Genomic DNA, 17636 nt, shown 5'->3' with positions numbered 1-17636 from the left:
TTCATTCACCGGTTCGCGAACGACTTCTGGTGATTTGCACGTTCGCGAACGATTCGTCTTTGTACTTAATTCGTTCAATTAGTCTTCACTACTGCCGAAGTCCGTACAAGAAGTTTGCTGGCGTAAAATGTATGATATTAAAACACATTTTACACCTCACCTTGTTGCCCCATCAATTATGCTCTGGGAATAGGCTACATATTATTTAAGAAATATAATTGGCCATTGTTAAATCTCATAAATGTGTGCCTGACTATACGATGTATTACAGCAGGCTAGCACGTTATACATTCAAACCCATGCACGTACTATGTGGCCTAACTTAAATCCCGGTTCAGGTATCCGTCCTCTGAGACATTTATGGCGGACAGGTTGAGGAGGATGTCCCGCTCCTGTGTGTGTGTGTAACGGAGCTCAGATGAGAGGGCTATGATTACAGTTTTAATCCTCTGTCAAACTGCATGTTTTCTGCTATATTTGATGAGAGATAAAATGATTTTCTGCCACAGGAGTTTGACAGAGAATAACTGAAAGTACACAGTAAAATAACTTCATAGTAGCCTACTTGTGGTAGAAGTCCAGTACTGAGTCCAACAGTAAAGTACTTCATTGTATTTGTGGTAGTTGTCTAACTGAGTCCAACTCTGTGTAGATGGAACATCCAGTATTTCGGAGGGGCCCTAACGGGACCCTCCTCTTGAAAGAAAGGGATATAAGATAAAAGAACTGTAGGAAACAGTTCTGAACTGTTTCCGCCAGTTCTTTAAGTTTGTCGTTCGCGAACAGTTTCTCTTTAGCTTTAGGCGGAAGGCGGCGACTCAAACAAACAAATCGTTTTGTGGGAGGAATCAGTTCATCTCGTTCACTTCAAAGATTCGTTCAAAAAGAACGAATCGTTTGCGAAAGACCCATCACTATTCGACATGTTGAATCGGGGGCGGAAGGTGTCGGCACGGCCGAAAAGACACGACGGTGCGGGACACACCAATCTGAGTAGGGCGACAGGACGCTCATCGATGGCCAGACATCTATCGACGGCCGAAATCAGCTTGGTGTGTCAGGGCCTTAAGCTTTAAAGGGGACCTATCATGCAAAATGCACTTTGTGATGTCTTTTATACATAAATATGTGTCCCCGGTGTGTCGGGGAACTCACGCAGCGTCAGAAAATAAAACCCTCTCTCTTTTCCTCTGTACCCAAATCTTTTAAAAACAGGTGTACAACGAGCGGATACAGATTTGGACCCACAGAAAATTGCATCAGAAACAATGCCTGACGTCAGGGCTCTTGACTAACTTTTTTCACCATCCTCCCGGAACCGTCCCGAAATACAATCTAAGCCGTCCCGAAATTAATCTGGACCGTCCCGAATTTAAAATATTAGTTTTTCTACATTATCATTAGTTAAAATCATTCAAAGTGACCTTTAACATAAATAAAACATCATACAAATCTAGATGATAAGTCATCAACCTTTTTATTTGAGGAAATCAGTCAAACACAGAAACAAAGGCCAAATATATTTTTAAAAACACACAAACGAGAAAATTACTCTAATATTGAATCCAATAAAGTCCCATCGAACTAACAAAAAAATCTAACACTCTGTCCTGAAGACAGAACCCAGAGTAACCACTAACCAGGATGACAGTCTGTAACACAGTCAGGAGACCTTTACAAACGGCCCCGCTCCCTCGCACACAGACGGGAGAGAGAGATCTCATCTGGATTGGAAAGCTCGAAAATACATCATAGACGCATGTTGTAGTCTTAATATTGCATATTAGAAACGGAGTTGGTGAAACTAAAACTGCGATATAATGTTTATGTATCAATATGACATATATTTTGTAAATGTCTCCAGTAGGCCTACCGATAAAAAGTCCGATAACGTCGGAGCTTAACGTTACCACTGTCTTTAATAATTCCGGCCCGGGGCCCGTTTAATACCGGGGCTCGGTTCCCATCCCTACATGGGGAGAGGCGCAGCATATTGCTAAGGACTAAATACGATGGAGGGTTCTCATCTCAGCCTTATTACCCATAAGGGATGAAGAGGAGTAAGTAAATAAAGAGGCCGGCGCTCCAGGGTCTGGTTCTGCTGCGCGTTTTTGTGATTAACGTTAAAACATTTCAGAATTCCTCCACGGGATGCCATTGTACATCACTCAACCCGCAAAATACACACACTCAGAGCCATATAATAGATATATGGCGCTGCACACACTCAGTACATAGCTAGACCCGCAAATTCGGGGCCAGGAATTCGCGGGCACAGCTGTGTGTGTGTGTGTGTGTGTGTGTGTGTGTGTGTGTGTGTGTGTGTGTATTCCGCTGGCTGCTAAATGTTTTGTGCGTGTGTGTTTATGTTGACAAGGAGGTTTAATAACTGTGTGCTACACAAAACGTGCAGTCGGTTTCATTTTCATCGCCGTTTGTAGTAGAGTTAGCAGGGTATTTTTATTTTAACTCTCGTCCCAAATTCGTCCCAAAATAATTTTGTATCCTCCCCGACACCATTTTTTTCGGCCCCGGGAAGGCGGGACGTCCTTAAACTCGAGCCCTGCCTGACGTGTTTTGGACGTAATCTCGTCTTTGTTTACATTAGCAAGCCTCGCTAACACTCAGAGCTAACCTGTACTGTGGAGAGCACATGTGTTTAAAAAGCAGGAAATAAAAAAAGGAACTCACCTTGTGATAAACCTGCAAGAGAAAAAGCATTTGAGCTCCATACTGTTTAAGAAATTATCTTTGATGTGGTTTAGAACAGGATGACGTTTTATCACAGCAGAATTTAACTTTATCTCCGGTAGAATTCTGATCAGGTATTAGCTCCGCCTCCTCTTATTTTTGTTTTCAAGCTAAGGACCCAAAATCCGCGTTTCTCTAACAGGGCTGCAAAAGAGGGGTATGAGCAGTATGAGGCATGGCTACAATGGGTGATCTGTTTGGTATTTTAAGCAACAAACTTCACAGACATGTTTTGTATAGGTATGGCCCTACAATATATTTGTCCAATATAGCATGATAGGTCCACTTTAAGCTTTTGTTAAAACGTAAATCACTCATGTCTTGGTACAGATACGGGGCTTATCAGCACTTCCGCTCCACTTTAAGGCGTCAATGTTTTGAACTGTAGGAGGAAGATTTAGAAAAAATATAACAAACAAGGACGTTTATTGATATAAGAACATAATGTTTTATTCTTTCTTTAGGGGCTAGTCCATTCTGTCTCTAATGCTAGCTTATTATGTGAATGAGGTAGTCACAGGCTGGTAATAAGGCACTTTAGGAGGGGTGAAAATAAACAGACAGATGATAAAAGCATGTGAGTGTGCTGTTACTAATGCAGTTTCAAGGGTTTTGTTAAAAAAGAAAGTCCCTAATTGGATAAAACGTAATGGTACAATAATACACATTGATAAGAAAATAACCTACACCTGTAAGAGAGTCTCCAATAAATTTGTCAACTATTGAACCGTGAAACATTGTGTCGGATCAGGCAGGAAAGTTATAAAGGTTTAGATATGAGTATTAAATGTGTTTTGTTATTGCTTCAAATGGCAATAAGCAATTTCACCTCAACAAAATAGCTTTGTCTCTAGTTTCTTTATATTATATATAATATAATGTATAGTATTACAATCCAGGAAATATTCTGAAACATATTTATACATTTAAAGATTCCATACAAACCAAGTATTATTAAAATGGAGGGAGTAAAGGGATTGGGAGCTACATTTTCTGTCCCATTATATAATACTGTATAAAGTTGTGCTTTAGACTAGAGGATGGCCTGTATGTAAACTGGAAACACAGAGAGGCAGAACATGAGGGTGGTTAGCAGGAGACAGACTCCCTTCATTAACATGTGAACAGGACTGGATGGGCGAGGGAGGGTATCATACATGTGTATATGAAGGGGGGGGGGGGCAGTGAGAGAGACACAGAGAGGGGGTGCAAGGTGAGAGAGAGGGGGAGGACTGACCAACATCTGAAGAAGAGTCCATGTTTCTCATGAAGAAGAAGTGGGGGCAGGAGCAACAGAGCTTCCTATTTGCTGGTGGTCACATACATTCATCATTTCCTTCTTACTTTGTATTCAGGTTGGAAAAAACCTCCCAAAAGATGAAAGATGTCCCTTCACTCTGGGTATTTGTACTGTACAGCAGTTTAGAAATGCTAACACTGAATTGGACTGAGTTCTGCAAACAGAACACCGCTGTCTGGAGGAAACTCTAACACAGTCCTGTTACACGCAATACTAATGTAAAGCTTAGGTTTACATTACCATTACCTGAATTAAATTGTTTTGCTATAATTAGCTTGTAGATAGCTCGGAGAACAATACATTTGGAATTGAATTAGTTTTCCTTCTGTTGAAGGCAATCCGAAAGGATACTCTCAGGATAAACATTGAGATGCACCATTTCACAAGTGGTGGCTCAAAACAGTACAAGACACAATAATGTGTAAGACAACCATTACAATACAAACTACCAGAGACACATTTAAACAGGAGGCTACATACCAAGACAGACGACCAAAATGGTTACAACCACAGACCAGAGTCCAAATATAAAAGACCAATGTGTAAATAAAGGAGCTGTGAGACATTACTGAACAAGTGGTGTACATTTACTCAAGTAGATTTACTCAAGTATACTGTTCTTAAGTACAATTTTGAGGTACTTGTATACTTTATTTCGATGTCATGCTTTGTACTTCTACCCCACTACAATTCAGAGGTAAATATTGTACTTTTACTCCACTCAACTCTTAAATCAGACTTTAGTTCCACCTGGAGTAAATCCACCAGCTACCCTGCAGTATACAAAGTCATTCAAACTAGCTGCACCTTCACCAGCTTTGAGAACACTTTCATGATCAATCATTATAAAACATATCATATTATTCTGAAATGGACCAATCTGCACAATGACTACTTTTACTGTCGCTACTTTCACTATATTTTGATGAGAATACTTTTCTACTTTTACTTGAGTAACGTTTTGAATGCAGGACTTTTACTGTAACAGAGTATTCCTACACTCTGGTACTTCTAGTTTTACTCAAGGACACAATATGAGTACTTCTCCACCTCTGAAGGAACACTGTGGGCCTTTCTCATTTCACTAATTCCCCTCCTCGACTCCCATCCTCGTGTCTTAGTCCCGCCCACAGGAGATGCGAGCGGAGGAGCCGAGGAGAGAGGAGGGGAACCGAGGAGAGAGGAGGGGAAGCAGCAGGCGGTTAGAGAAATGAGAACTCCTCTCCTCTAAGTGGTCATTTTAAAGAGACGTCCATTAATGATGACAGGAGGCACAGCAGCCCTCTGTCTGATGGACAGATGTGTTCATGACCACTTATATATTTACTTTGATTCATTCACCGTGCGGTATAATGAGACAATAACAGGCTACAGATTCGGGGACACACATATATATATTTATATATATATTTATATAAATATATACAATTTCAGAATCAAACAAGTATGAGAGCACTCTCATAATAATGTAACACTATCAGAGACTGGATACCCCCCCCCCCCCCCCCCCCCCCCACCTCTGGTCGCTACAATGAGCACAAAAGTTTTATTTACAAGTATTAAAAGTAAGCAGAGGATACCAAACCAGCTGAGACCTGTCTGTCCGCCGCATCTACACACTGTACCACACACACACACACACACACACACACACACACACACACACACACACACACACACACACACACACACACACACACACACACACACACACACACACACACACTCACACACGCAGTTAATAAAATAATATCCAGGGGATGCATGCAGAGCTGTCATTGGCTGAGATAGCTGTTGTTGATTCCACCTGAGCACGAGACAGACGGAAACAGAGAGCGGGAGGGGGCGGGGCTTCCGGGCTCCTATGAGAGTGAGCAGAGAGAGCAAAGGTCCCTGTCTGCAGTCGAGCCTCATCTCAGCTGTTCCTCTCATGACCCCGACTGCTTCATGGAAACTCAACCTTCGGATCGAGGAATCAGCAAACTACTTTTTTTTGTTTTGCAAATGTTTGTAATCTTTGTCTGAGGATTTACTGAGTTATTCAGCCGGCTGGGCTAGTGTGCGGAGACGTGTCGCCTTGTGGATTTGTTTGTCTCTCTGCAGGGACATGGGATGGACTCAGCTGCTCAGGTAAGGCTGGACACCACGTGACTGACTGTCTGTCCTCGCGGTCTCAGTGTCTCATTATCATGATGATGTTATGGTGTTTCAGGGTGCTGCTGTGTGCTGCGACCTGTCTGCTCTGTGCTGCTGCTCCACCTGCTGCAGGTATGTCCATTCATCACACACAAGCTAACACACACACACACACACACACACTCCTCATCACACACTCCGAAATGGCTGCTAATTTATTTTGAGAAACAATCCGAGTTTTTTTAATTAATTTTAACAGTCTATGCATATCAACATTTAAGAGATTTAAGTCTGTTGTTACGGAAACTCTTGTCTCAGTGCCTCTGAATCAGAGGTGGAAGAACAATTGAAGAATTTAGATGCCTCACTTGAGTAAAAGTACCAATACATTACTGTCAAAATACTCTATTACAAGTTCTGCATTCAATATGTATTAATCTGTTAAAGTGCAACATCTAAGAGTGTAAAAGTAATCGTAAGTATATCATTATATTTATTCATGTTACATTTGTAGATAATGTTGTTGCATTATGTAGCATTTTACTGTTGTAGACAAAAAAAGTGCTGATTGACTTTTTGTAGAATATTTAAATAATTGGACTCTTTTGTGACGTTTAGAGATCGATTTGTTAAAAGAAGCTAAATGTAATAAATAAATAAATGCAGTGGAGAAAAAATTATATTATTTCCCTAAATGTAGTGAAGTAGAAGTGTATAGTAGCATATTATGGAAATACTCAAGTAAAGTACACGTACCTCAGAATAGTAAATGTACTTCCCACCTCTGCTCTTAATTGAAAAAAGCTTTCTCTTGCTATTCCACCTTTGACATAAACTAATTCAGATTTTTGTATGGATTGCAAAATTCAAGCAAATGCTTTAAAATTGTTTTAATTTACACACTAAGTAGTTGTGCGATTTAAATGAACAGAAAAACAACCAGGTCTCATAAAAACAGTCAGATACACAGTATGGATTATCTGTTCTTATTGGGGCAAGACCGAAATAAATACTGACGTTCACGAGCCCCCTCCCCTTTTCCACTACAATCAGTGTTTTTGATGAAGACGTGACCTTGTTGTGTTTTATCATTTCAGACTGTGAGGGAGACGAGTGTATCAGAGGCCAGACCCCTCCATCATCTCCCTTGTCTGCATCACCATCTTCTTCTGTGGTGGTCAAATCCCAGCAGCCCCCCCAGGAGTTCCTGGGTCAGTTTACCCAGGTGAGCTCCCCAAACAGCGGGGACCGTAAACACCGCGACGCCAGCGCCGTGCTACCCTTCATCGGCCTCACAGGAAGTAAGTCACACTCAGTAACCACAAACACATCCCCTCCACTTCAGATCGTAAAATAAGAAACAAATAGTCAGGCTGTTTCAAGACGTGGGGAATGTGGCGGTGGAGCTCATGATGTGAGAGGGCTTTATAAGTACTGTAACGTCTCACATCTTTCAATTCAACATTACATTAATATGTCACACAGATGCACGGCGATTGGCTAAAATAGAACTGCAGCATACTGTATATACTAATTCGTATATTAAAAAATATTATAATATTATTTTAATGCAGCTAATTAAATAGGAAACAACATATTCTTCTTGTAAAATTGAAGTAGTCCATGAGAAAAAGTCTCTCTAGGACAGACTACCGGGGGGGGGGGTTAATGAGTTTTAGTGTGTTCCTGTTATTTTCAGACGTTGGTTCTGACTCTCTGTGTTTGTCTGCTGATGAGAAGCAGAGGACAGGAATGTGCTGCCAGATGGAGACTCTGGTTTGTCTCACAGATACTGAGAGGCTAAAGCTGAGGTGTGAGGGCCCTGCAGCGGCCCCCGGCCACTCTGAGGGGTCTCTAGAAAGTAGCACAATGAGTGGAAACCATTTAAAACCCATAGAAATAATGAAATATAAAAAAGCTTGTTTTTTTTTACCGGAGAATATAATTATGTGTTTAGAAAGTAAGTAATTTAATAATACAATTAAACACATTGTTATAGAAGCTGATATGAGGTACAGTGGCCTCTCTTTTACTTACAACCTTAAACGAAAACCATAAGTCTAAAGAACTGAACAAATAGGAAGAATATCCTCTTTTATTTGTATTAATACAATCGTTTGTATTGTCTACCTAAATGTACGTTACGTTTAGTGTAATTCTTTATTTAAGTGCTATCATGTCAAAGAATGTCTTTGGTAGGTCATTTGTTCTAACTCAGCAGTGATGTCATGCAAGTGTTTTTTGTGTTGTTTCTGTGTGTGCTTGTAAATGTGGAAAACATTTCTAAAGACAATGCGGGGGAAAGCATAGATGACACCACTTTTAGATGGTATCCTAGTAAATTAGTAGTAGAATGTGGAAGCTTCCATTTGAGTTGGATTTAAAATGTTTTGTGGGACACGGCAGCAGGGTTACAGTAGTGGGGGTTTCCTCTAATGCTGTGTTTCCTCTAATGCTGTGTTTCCTCTCAGGCGCTGAGCAGAGCCGCAGCTGCTGTAAAAACGGAGGGACCTGCATCCTGGGCAGCTTCTGCGCCTGCCCCCCCTTCTTCACCGGGAGGAGCTGCGAGTACGACCAGCGCATCAGGTAAACCCCACACTCTCACCCATCACTCCCTCCCACTCTCACTCTCACCCCCTCACAGAGATGTTGTTCTAAATGTTCTGTGTGCCTGCAGGAGCTGCGGGGCCATCCCTCACGGGGAGTGGGTTCAGAAGGGCTGCTCGTACTGTCGCTGTGGTTACGGCGCTCTGCACTGCTTCCCCCACGTCTTCCACAAAGACTGCGGTAAGTTACACCCCCACACCATGAGTTTTTAGGATGTCCCACAGCAAAGACAAAAACTTAGGGCAGAATCAGAAACCGGTCTATTGCCAAGTAGGTAAACACACATGGGGAATTTCCCTTGGTGTATATGGGGCAACATAAATAGTTAAGAGATAAATTGTAAGAAATATTTAAAAATTGTTTTTATAATGTTAACATATAAAGAAATATTTTCATGACATAAAGATATACCCAAAAACTACATACAGTATAATATGACAAACTACCCTTAGAATAAAATGATATATATATATATATATACAGTATTGGTAAGAGAAAGCCATGCCGGTATTAAGAGGCAGCTTTGTGAACAATGCAACATTTGGAGGGTTGTGTGGGACTCAGTATTAAAATGAAGAAGATACAGTACATATAGTGTGCATAAACGTGACACAGTGCTCGCAGGAACAAGCTGGGAGTTCCCCTGCTCTGCAGTGTTTCAGGTGAACGGCCTGATGGGTTAGGCAGGCAGGCTGCTCTAGAACTGTCGTTCACACATTTGATCCAAAACAGAAAATGCCCCAGGTGTTCAGAGAAAACTCCCACTGAGTGTGAACGCATCTTAACAGCCCTGACTACTCATTTACATGTCAAAGCTTTATTCCAACATGCAGAACTCTCAGCACAAACATCCCATAAAGTAGAGGAACTAAGCCCCTAAAAGATGATGGTACCCCTACCCAAGGAAGAACAACACGTTTTTTGTATCTCTGGAAATAATGATCAGTGTGACCTTCTGCATATTTATTAATCATACGCTTATTAACATTTTGCAATGTGTTGTAATAAATCCTATGTCATATTTGTAAATAGGAAAATACAACGCATATCATATGATCAATCAGTAAGGATCCAGATTCTTTCTACCAGTGTGAGTTTTAGTATGGGAGTTCACATGTCTCTCATATTCATCTGTGTATTGCTCTATATTTTTCTTGTTTTCACTTGTACATGTCACACAGTGTTTCTCATGGTGTGCCTTCCAGTCAAATGTATCCCAGGAACTAAAGAATGCCAAATGAACCTGACCATAAATAATAAAAGAAACCAAAACACCGTTCCCTGTTGGGAAAGTGTTATTGCAGCAAAATGAACAGATGCAGTATAGATCATTAACAACACATAATGTGTATCTGATAAACACAGAGTGAAGCAGTGATCAAATCAGAAAGTTCAAATGGTGATAATAATGAGTTTGTTTTTCTTTCTTCTCCCAGATGACTCTCAGGAGGTGCAGTGGTATCGCTCTTCGTCCTGCAGGGGCCTTGCACCCCCGCTCTCTCTGCTGCTCCCCCCCCTCCTGCTCCTCTTATGGACTCTTTAGTGGAAGCTGAATCACTGAAATGGACTATGCAGTATTTCTCAAACTGCCTCCTGCCTCAGAACTAAATATCAGTTTACAAACCCAGGGTTTTATAAGCTAAAAAAAGATGTGTTGTACTTTGTCCAAACGCTGCTGTGGTTGAGGAGTAGAACACATTTTGAAGGCTGGGAAGTTGTTTCTTCAGTGACATTCTTCGGCAAAGTGAAACAGATCTTCTGGATGTGAGGATGTGCAGTTGTGTTGGGGGTCCGGACATACAGGAAGCCCCCACCCCTCTGAACAACGAGCCTCTGGTGACTGCAGGTTGAAGGGAACCACTGAACCAACGTGAACACTTTACACACCTCAACATTCACAGATGAGTCAATCAAAACCTTGTCTATGAACTCATTCCACATGCTGCTGCTCACGTCTCAAATGCCTTAACGGGTGTACATGTTTCTTAAAATGGATAAATCTACTGCAGATTCATATATTTTCAGAATTTAAAAAGAAATCCAATGATTAAAACAGGTATTAACGCTAAGTCTCTAAAAGCCTCTAAGGCAGTGTGTCTGAAGAACAGTGTTTATCGGAGGCCAGCTGTACATACGATTTTTGTAATTCTACGCTCTGTAGTTTTATGTATAAAGGCAACGTTTGTTTTTTTACTTAGTTTCTTCTGTCTGTGTGCCAAACTGTGAGCTGGAGACATATTGTTATTTGCATAAAACATGTCAAGTAATCTTTTAGTTGCAACCGTCTCTAGAAAATCTCATATCAACACAATTAAAACACATGTGACACTGTGAGTAAACTTGTCCCTAAACATTACTCTTTTATAAAAGTAAGTAAATATGAAACTCTAATAATTTCAAACATAACCTCTCTTTCCTTAAATGTATGTCCCTGTTATTTCAGTGGGATGGCCTGTGTCTTATCTCCGTTTATTGATGAGGCTTGTAGTGACTATCAGCTGCTCTCTTATCTCAGACTAACATTGCTCTGCAGTCTGTCAGCAGTCTGACTACAAGCAATCATTAGAACCCTTAAGGGTTAATACTAACTTATCACATCTTTCTCTGATACATCTGAGATGTAATGTGATGATTTAAAGGAAGGAAAGAAGGGAAAACAAAGATCTTCTCTTATTTGTTCTTCTTTGGGGTTTTTCTCTTGTTATTTAAATAAACCCATGGGAGAAGTTAAGTGGGGAGGGTCTTTTACTGCCAACATCTCACATGTATGTGAAACATGGCAAAACTGGCACTGGTTTGTAAGTGGTCTAAATCCAAATGGTCTAGAATCTCTGGTTTAATCTTGATCTGTAGATCTATATGCTTTAACAAAGTGATAGTGAAAGTTGTGTGTCTGGGTGTTACAGCTTGGCTGCTTTCAATCCTTCACCACCAGCAACAAACCGCTGTTACTCGCCTCTACGTGGTCAAAACCTTTCAAAACTTCAAAAGATTGATGAGAAGACATCTATAGGCCAATTTTCAATCATAGGACATTATTGTTGCTAGACGTGTAACGGTACGTCCACACAGCAGCTTTTCAAAAATCTTGAAAATCTTGGAGCTGGGCGTGTCTGAAAGCTTGGGGATTTTTTGCGACCAACAACCAATCACATGAATCTCCCGCCCCCGACATACGAAGCAAAAAACCCCGGGGATTTTATGCGAGCAATATATATATATACAAGTCTGACTTGTAACTAGATATCCAGATATCTTACCATGACTCAGGCATGCACACAAGGGCGCCGGAAGCAGGGGGGACATTGGGGTCCATGTACGTTTTGTCAGGTTGATTTTTCGTTTAAACCAAAAGCCAAAAAACGAAAATACCAGCCTTTTTCCGTTTTTTATTTAAAACGAAAAACCGGAAAACCAAAGCCTTTTTCCGTTTTTTGTTGTCTGAATCAAAAGACGGATAACGAGAAAACCTAATTAAAAAAATGTCCGTGTACGTTTTGTTAGTTCAAATACCAGCCTTTTTTTAGTTTTAAATCAAAAAAAGAAAATGGGAAATCAAAGCCGTTTTGCCGTTTTTGTTGTCTGAATAAAAAAACGGATAACAAGAAGACCTAATTAAAAAAACGGTCCGGTTTTGGTTTTCGATAACAAGACGCAAGGATATAATGGCAAGGATATAATGGCAATGCTGTAAAAGACCCAGAAGTCTGACGACCCTTGCCCCCCCCCCCTGCTTCCGACGCCCATGCTTCCGAGGATACGTTTATTTCTGCATTCACATGCAGATATGCGTTTATAGTATTAAGTATGTAAGCTCTGTGCATAACTTTATTTCGCTGACGGTTTGTACGACTTTCGGTTTGTACTGTGTCGACAAATCCAGTGTCCAGCTTGTCGCTGTGTGACAACCATTGAACAACGTCATGTTTCTTGCATACCAGCAAGATTTACCTGTGACAAATGTCAGCGATGTGAACAGAACTGTCACCCTACTTTCACCTGCACCCAGCAGCAAGCGGGAGAACGATATCTCATACAGTCGACCCCTAAAACAGTTCACACAGTAATGGAACAGTTGTTAAGCATTATTTTTGTCCAACTAGTCGTCTCTACATTATGAATTTGATGTTTGTCTAAACTGCTAAGAAGCTGACAGCTCAGTTAGAACAGAAAGACATGCAGGCCATAATCACTAGACGCTCAAAAGAGGAATGTGTGTGTAAGGCTTACATGAACTGAATTGAAACACTGTCCATTACAGACGCTACAGAGCTGCTAGAAAGACAGTTGAACCCGGTGCATTCCTCCGTCTGAATATGGAGCACTTTTGCTAAATGTTTAGACAAATTGCTCGTGTTACCGCCCTTACATGCTAAACTCTTATTGCACTTTAGGCAACGAGCATCGAGACGGGTACAGTTTAACCACACTTCGGAGCGAGTTCTCTCCGCCATCTCCTCTGTGTGTGTGTTTAGTTTAGTTTATTTATTTATAGTGTCGTGGACAGTCCCCATCGATGAACTGTCACAAAAACAGTAAATGGTGCAGCTTTAGCCGACATGGCTAATTACCAGCTGTTGTCCCCGGCCAGATGGTAATAGACACCCTTAAAATTACAATATATCAACAGCATTAGTTATAAGAAAATATATTAAATAAAATAAAAAGGAGGAAAGACAAGTAGATACCGGTGTGAGGATAAGAGAACAATAAACAACACACGTTACTATATACAGTACATGTCACAGAGCACATCACAATCACATAACACAAACGAGGGGCAACATCCATGATCACAACATGTAACACAACATGTAACACTCACGCCATACTCAACACAGACTAGTGTGTGCAGGTGTAGTTCTCAGTGAACCATGTTTTTAAGTGAGCTGTGAAGGTGGTGTGTGTGTGTGTGTGTGTGTGTGTGTGTGTGTGTGTGTGTGTGTGTGTGTGTGTGTGTGTGTGTGTGTGTGTGTGTGTGTGTGTGTGTGTGTGTGTGTGTGTGTGTGTGTGTGTGTGTGTGTGTGTGTGTGTGTGTGTGTGTGTGTGTGTGTGTGTGTGTGTGTGTGTGTGTGTGTGTGTGTGTGTGTGTGTGTATGTCTTTGATATGAGTGGGTAGAGAGTTCCAGTTTTGTATTGCTATGACCGAGAATGATGACTGACCAAAAGTACTCTTCCTGAATGGGACTGATAGGTCGCCACGTGTGGAGCTAGTGGTCAGTCTGGTGTTGTTACGTTGAGTAACCAATGAGTTAAGAGGTGGAGGGGCTGTATTGTGCAGGATTTTGTAAACCAGAACGATGTTCCTATACTTTATTAAATCTTCCCAACTCAGGATGTTATGCTTGTTGAGGATGGTACAGTGATGGGAGCGGTTAGGTTTCTGGTCCAGTACTTTGAGGGTTTGTTTGTACAGGGTTGCTAGTGGCGTCAGTGTGGAGCTGTTAGTTTGCCCCCAGCTTGTGAGACAGTATGTGAGATGTGACATGATCATGGCATTCATGTATCATTTGGCAGAATTCAATGTCATTGTGTTTCTTATGTATTTAAAATGTGCTAGGCTAAACTTGACTCTTTGGGTCACTTTTTTGACTTGTGTTTTGAATGTTAAATTAGAGTCAATAATGATTCCAAGGTACTTCAAATCAAATCAAGTTTTATTTATATAGCACATTTATAAACGATTTTTGGTCGAGCCAAAGTGCTGTACATAAAATAAAAATAGCCTACAGTAGAGACACTTTACAGCAAATACAACAGCACAGATTGTTCAGAATATCAGTATGAGAAAAACGACACCCTCTATCCTTAGACCCTCACATCGCACAAGGAAAAACTTCCAGAGAAACCCACAGTTTAAGGGGAACATGGGAGAAACCTCAGGGAGAGCAACAGAGGAGGGATCCCTCTCCCAGGACGGACAGACGTGCAATAGATGCCGTGTGTAAATCGAAGAGATAATACATTTTACAGCATATAGACCGAATGTTAGGAAATGCATGTGTCTGTAATAAGAAGATGAATCCACGAGGATGTCAGCTACAATCCTGAGGAAGCCATCAGGGAAGCAGCATGACGAGACCCAAGGCAGAACCGCAGAGACAGGTTCAGCCACGACCCGAAGTCCACGACTTAATCCAGAACTCAGGATAGAGGATCCAAGACACAGGACTACAGCAAGAGGATCAGCCTCGACTCCGGATCCCGGCGTAGATATAGATACAAAACAAGAAAAAAGATTTGGCTGGGTTAATCGGAACAAGAGAATACACAGACACAGACAGAGAGGGTCATTGGATAAAAGTTATTCTTGATAACCCTCTAGAAAGATCTCATGAACTTCCCCACTCAATATATCAAGACCCGAGCAGTTCTATTAGATATAGGATAAGAAACAGAGATAGGGAGCACAACAACCTATCTCTTCGTCAGATGCACTCCCCCGCTTATCTAAGTCACTCTGTACCCCATTACCCTTTACAAGACCATAGACCAGCAGAGGGAAGATGGGGGGGTGTGTAAGGGTAAGGATTTTTAAGAATAAACCGCAAGGGTCTAAAGGGAAAAAATATGAAATATAAGGTACTATATTTTAAGTAATCCTATCTACTATTCCTATATTTGAATAATGTATAAACTATTATAAAAATACTTTATGAAATCCTATGTTATGTTATACATATTAAAATAAAGAACTAAATGAATAAATAAATAACTAAATAAATGAATAAATAGATAATTAAACAAAAGCCAAAGAGAAAAAGTGAGTTTTAAGTGTTGATTTAAAAACCCCCAGGGTCTCGGCCGACCTCACATGGAGGGGCAAAGTATTCCAGAGCCTAGGGCCAGCCGCTGCGAAAGCTCGATGCCCTCGGGTTTTAAGCCTGGTCTTAGGCACTATCAACAACAGCTGATCAGCCGACCTTAAGGCTCTGCCTGGGGTGTAGCGATGGAGGAGTTCGGCTATATAGGCAGGAGCCAGCCCATTTAGGACTTTAAAAACAAATAAAAGGAGTTTAAAATCTATTCTGAACCGAACTGGAAGCCAATGCAATGAAGCCAGAATTGGGGTGATATGGTCGCGCTTTTTATGGCCAGTGAGAAGACGTGCTGCTGCATTCTGAACTAGCTGGAGGCGTCTAATTGAGGCCTGGTCCATACCCACATACAGAGCGTTGCAGTAATCCAGTCTCGAGGTAACAAAGGCGTTAATAACCCTTTCTAGGTCTTTAAAAGATAAAAACGACTTGGTCTTAGCCAATAGTCGTATTTTGAAAAAGCAGGTCTTGACTACAGTGCTAACCTGCTTATCAAATTTAAAGGCGCTGTTGAAGGTCACTCCAAGGTTCATAACAGAGGGGAGGATGTTTTTATTGAGGGAGCCCAGCATATCAACCGGGGAGACTGTTGGTTGGGGTCCAAAAAAGATGACCTCGGTCTTACTCTCATTAAGGGTGAGGAAGTTTTGGCTCAGCCAGGATTTAATCTCTGTTAAGCAGTCCTTCAACTGCTGTAATGAGTTGGCATGTTGATTAAGAGGCAGATAGATCTGTACATCATCAGCATAACAATGGAAGGGGATATTATATTTTGTAAGAATTGAACCTAGGGGCAGTATGTACAATAGAAAAAGGATGGGGCCCAGAATCGAGCCTTGGGGAACCCCACAGGTAAGAGGGGCTTTGGCAGAGGAGAAGACACCTAACTGCCCTGAGAAGCTACGGTCCGTCAAATAAGACCTGAACCATGCAAGAGCAGAGCCTGTAATGCCTGCAGACAGTTCAAGCTGTGACAACAGGATACTATGATCCACAGTGTCAAAGGCAGCAGTTAAATCTAACAGCACCAAAACAGCTGGGCTGCCTGAATCGGCGGCTAAGAGCAGATCATTAAAAACTCTTAAAAGGGCTGTTTCAGTGCTATGCATAGGTTTAAAGCCAGACTGACATTTTTCATGGATACCATGCGTGGTTAAAAATGACTGCAACTGGGCGTAGACTACTCGCTCCAGGGCTTTAGATAAAAAGGGTAGCTGGGAGATGGGCCTGACATTTGCGAGAATGGAGGGATCGAGATTTTTCTTTTTAAGTAGTGGCTTAACCACGGCATGTTTGAAGGCAGCTGGGACACATCCTGAGCTAAGAGAAGTATTTACAAGCAATAAAACACTTGCTCCAACTGATTCAAAAACATCTCTAAGGAAGCGAGAGGGAATGCTGTCTAAGGTGCAGTTTGTCGGCCGCATGTGCTTGACTACTTCCGAAAGAGAAGAGAGGGATACAGGCTCAAAATGGTCGAGCACAGCAGGGCACAGAAAGGGAGCAGGATCTGGGGTAGCACTAGTATAGGCTAGCCTAAGAGCAGATACTTTTCCGATAAACAAATTAAGAAATGTATCGCAGAGAGTAGTTGATGGCACAATTGGAGAAGCATCACAAGGATTAATGATCGAATTTAGGACATTAAAAAGAACTTGAGGTTTATGGCTGTTTTTGGAGATCAACAGAGAAATATACTCTGTTTTGGCTGCTTTGACTGCCGTCTGATAATCGGAAAGGCAAGCACGAAGAATTTCTAAGGAGACATGAAGTTTATCCTTTTTCCATTTTCTCTCTGCACGCCTGCAAGCGTGTCTAAAAGCGCGAGTACAATCATTTAGCCACGGCTCTGAGAGAACTTTGGTGCGTCTAAGCGTAAAAGAAGCAACGGAATCCAGTATTAGTGTGCATGTCGAATCAAACAAAGAGATAAGCTCATCCGCACTAAAAGCACAATTCACCTCTAATTTACAAATCGGATAAGTATTAAAAGCATCTGAAAACTGTGAGGCAGTCAAGGGGTT

At 41.4% G+C, this 17636-nt stretch overlaps 1 protein-coding gene across 1 annotated transcript; it reads left to right on the top strand.

The window, feature by feature from the left end:
* The first annotated feature begins 5891 nt into the window (after nucleotides 1-5891).
* On the top strand, nucleotides 5892-11128 carry tdgf1 (teratocarcinoma-derived growth factor 1). The gene is made up of 6 exons (XM_034231599.1): nucleotides 5892-6181; nucleotides 6264-6319; nucleotides 7285-7488; nucleotides 8659-8773; nucleotides 8865-8974; nucleotides 10231-11128. Exons 1-6 carry the CDS (start codon nucleotides 6159-6161, stop codon nucleotides 10335-10337), a joined length of 615 nt encoding a protein of 204 aa, XP_034087490.1. The 5' UTR covers nucleotides 5892-6158; the 3' UTR covers nucleotides 10338-11128.
* The last annotated feature ends 6508 nt before the right edge of the window (nucleotides 11129-17636 follow it).

The sequence above is a fragment of the Gymnodraco acuticeps genome, unplaced genomic scaffold, assembly GCF_902827175.1.
Source record: "Gymnodraco acuticeps unplaced genomic scaffold, fGymAcu1.1, whole genome shotgun sequence".
NCBI lineage: Eukaryota > Metazoa > Chordata > Actinopteri > Perciformes > Bathydraconidae > Gymnodraco > Gymnodraco acuticeps.
Note: the sequence above shows the minus strand (reverse complement) of the source record. Positions and strands in the feature narration are given on the sequence as shown.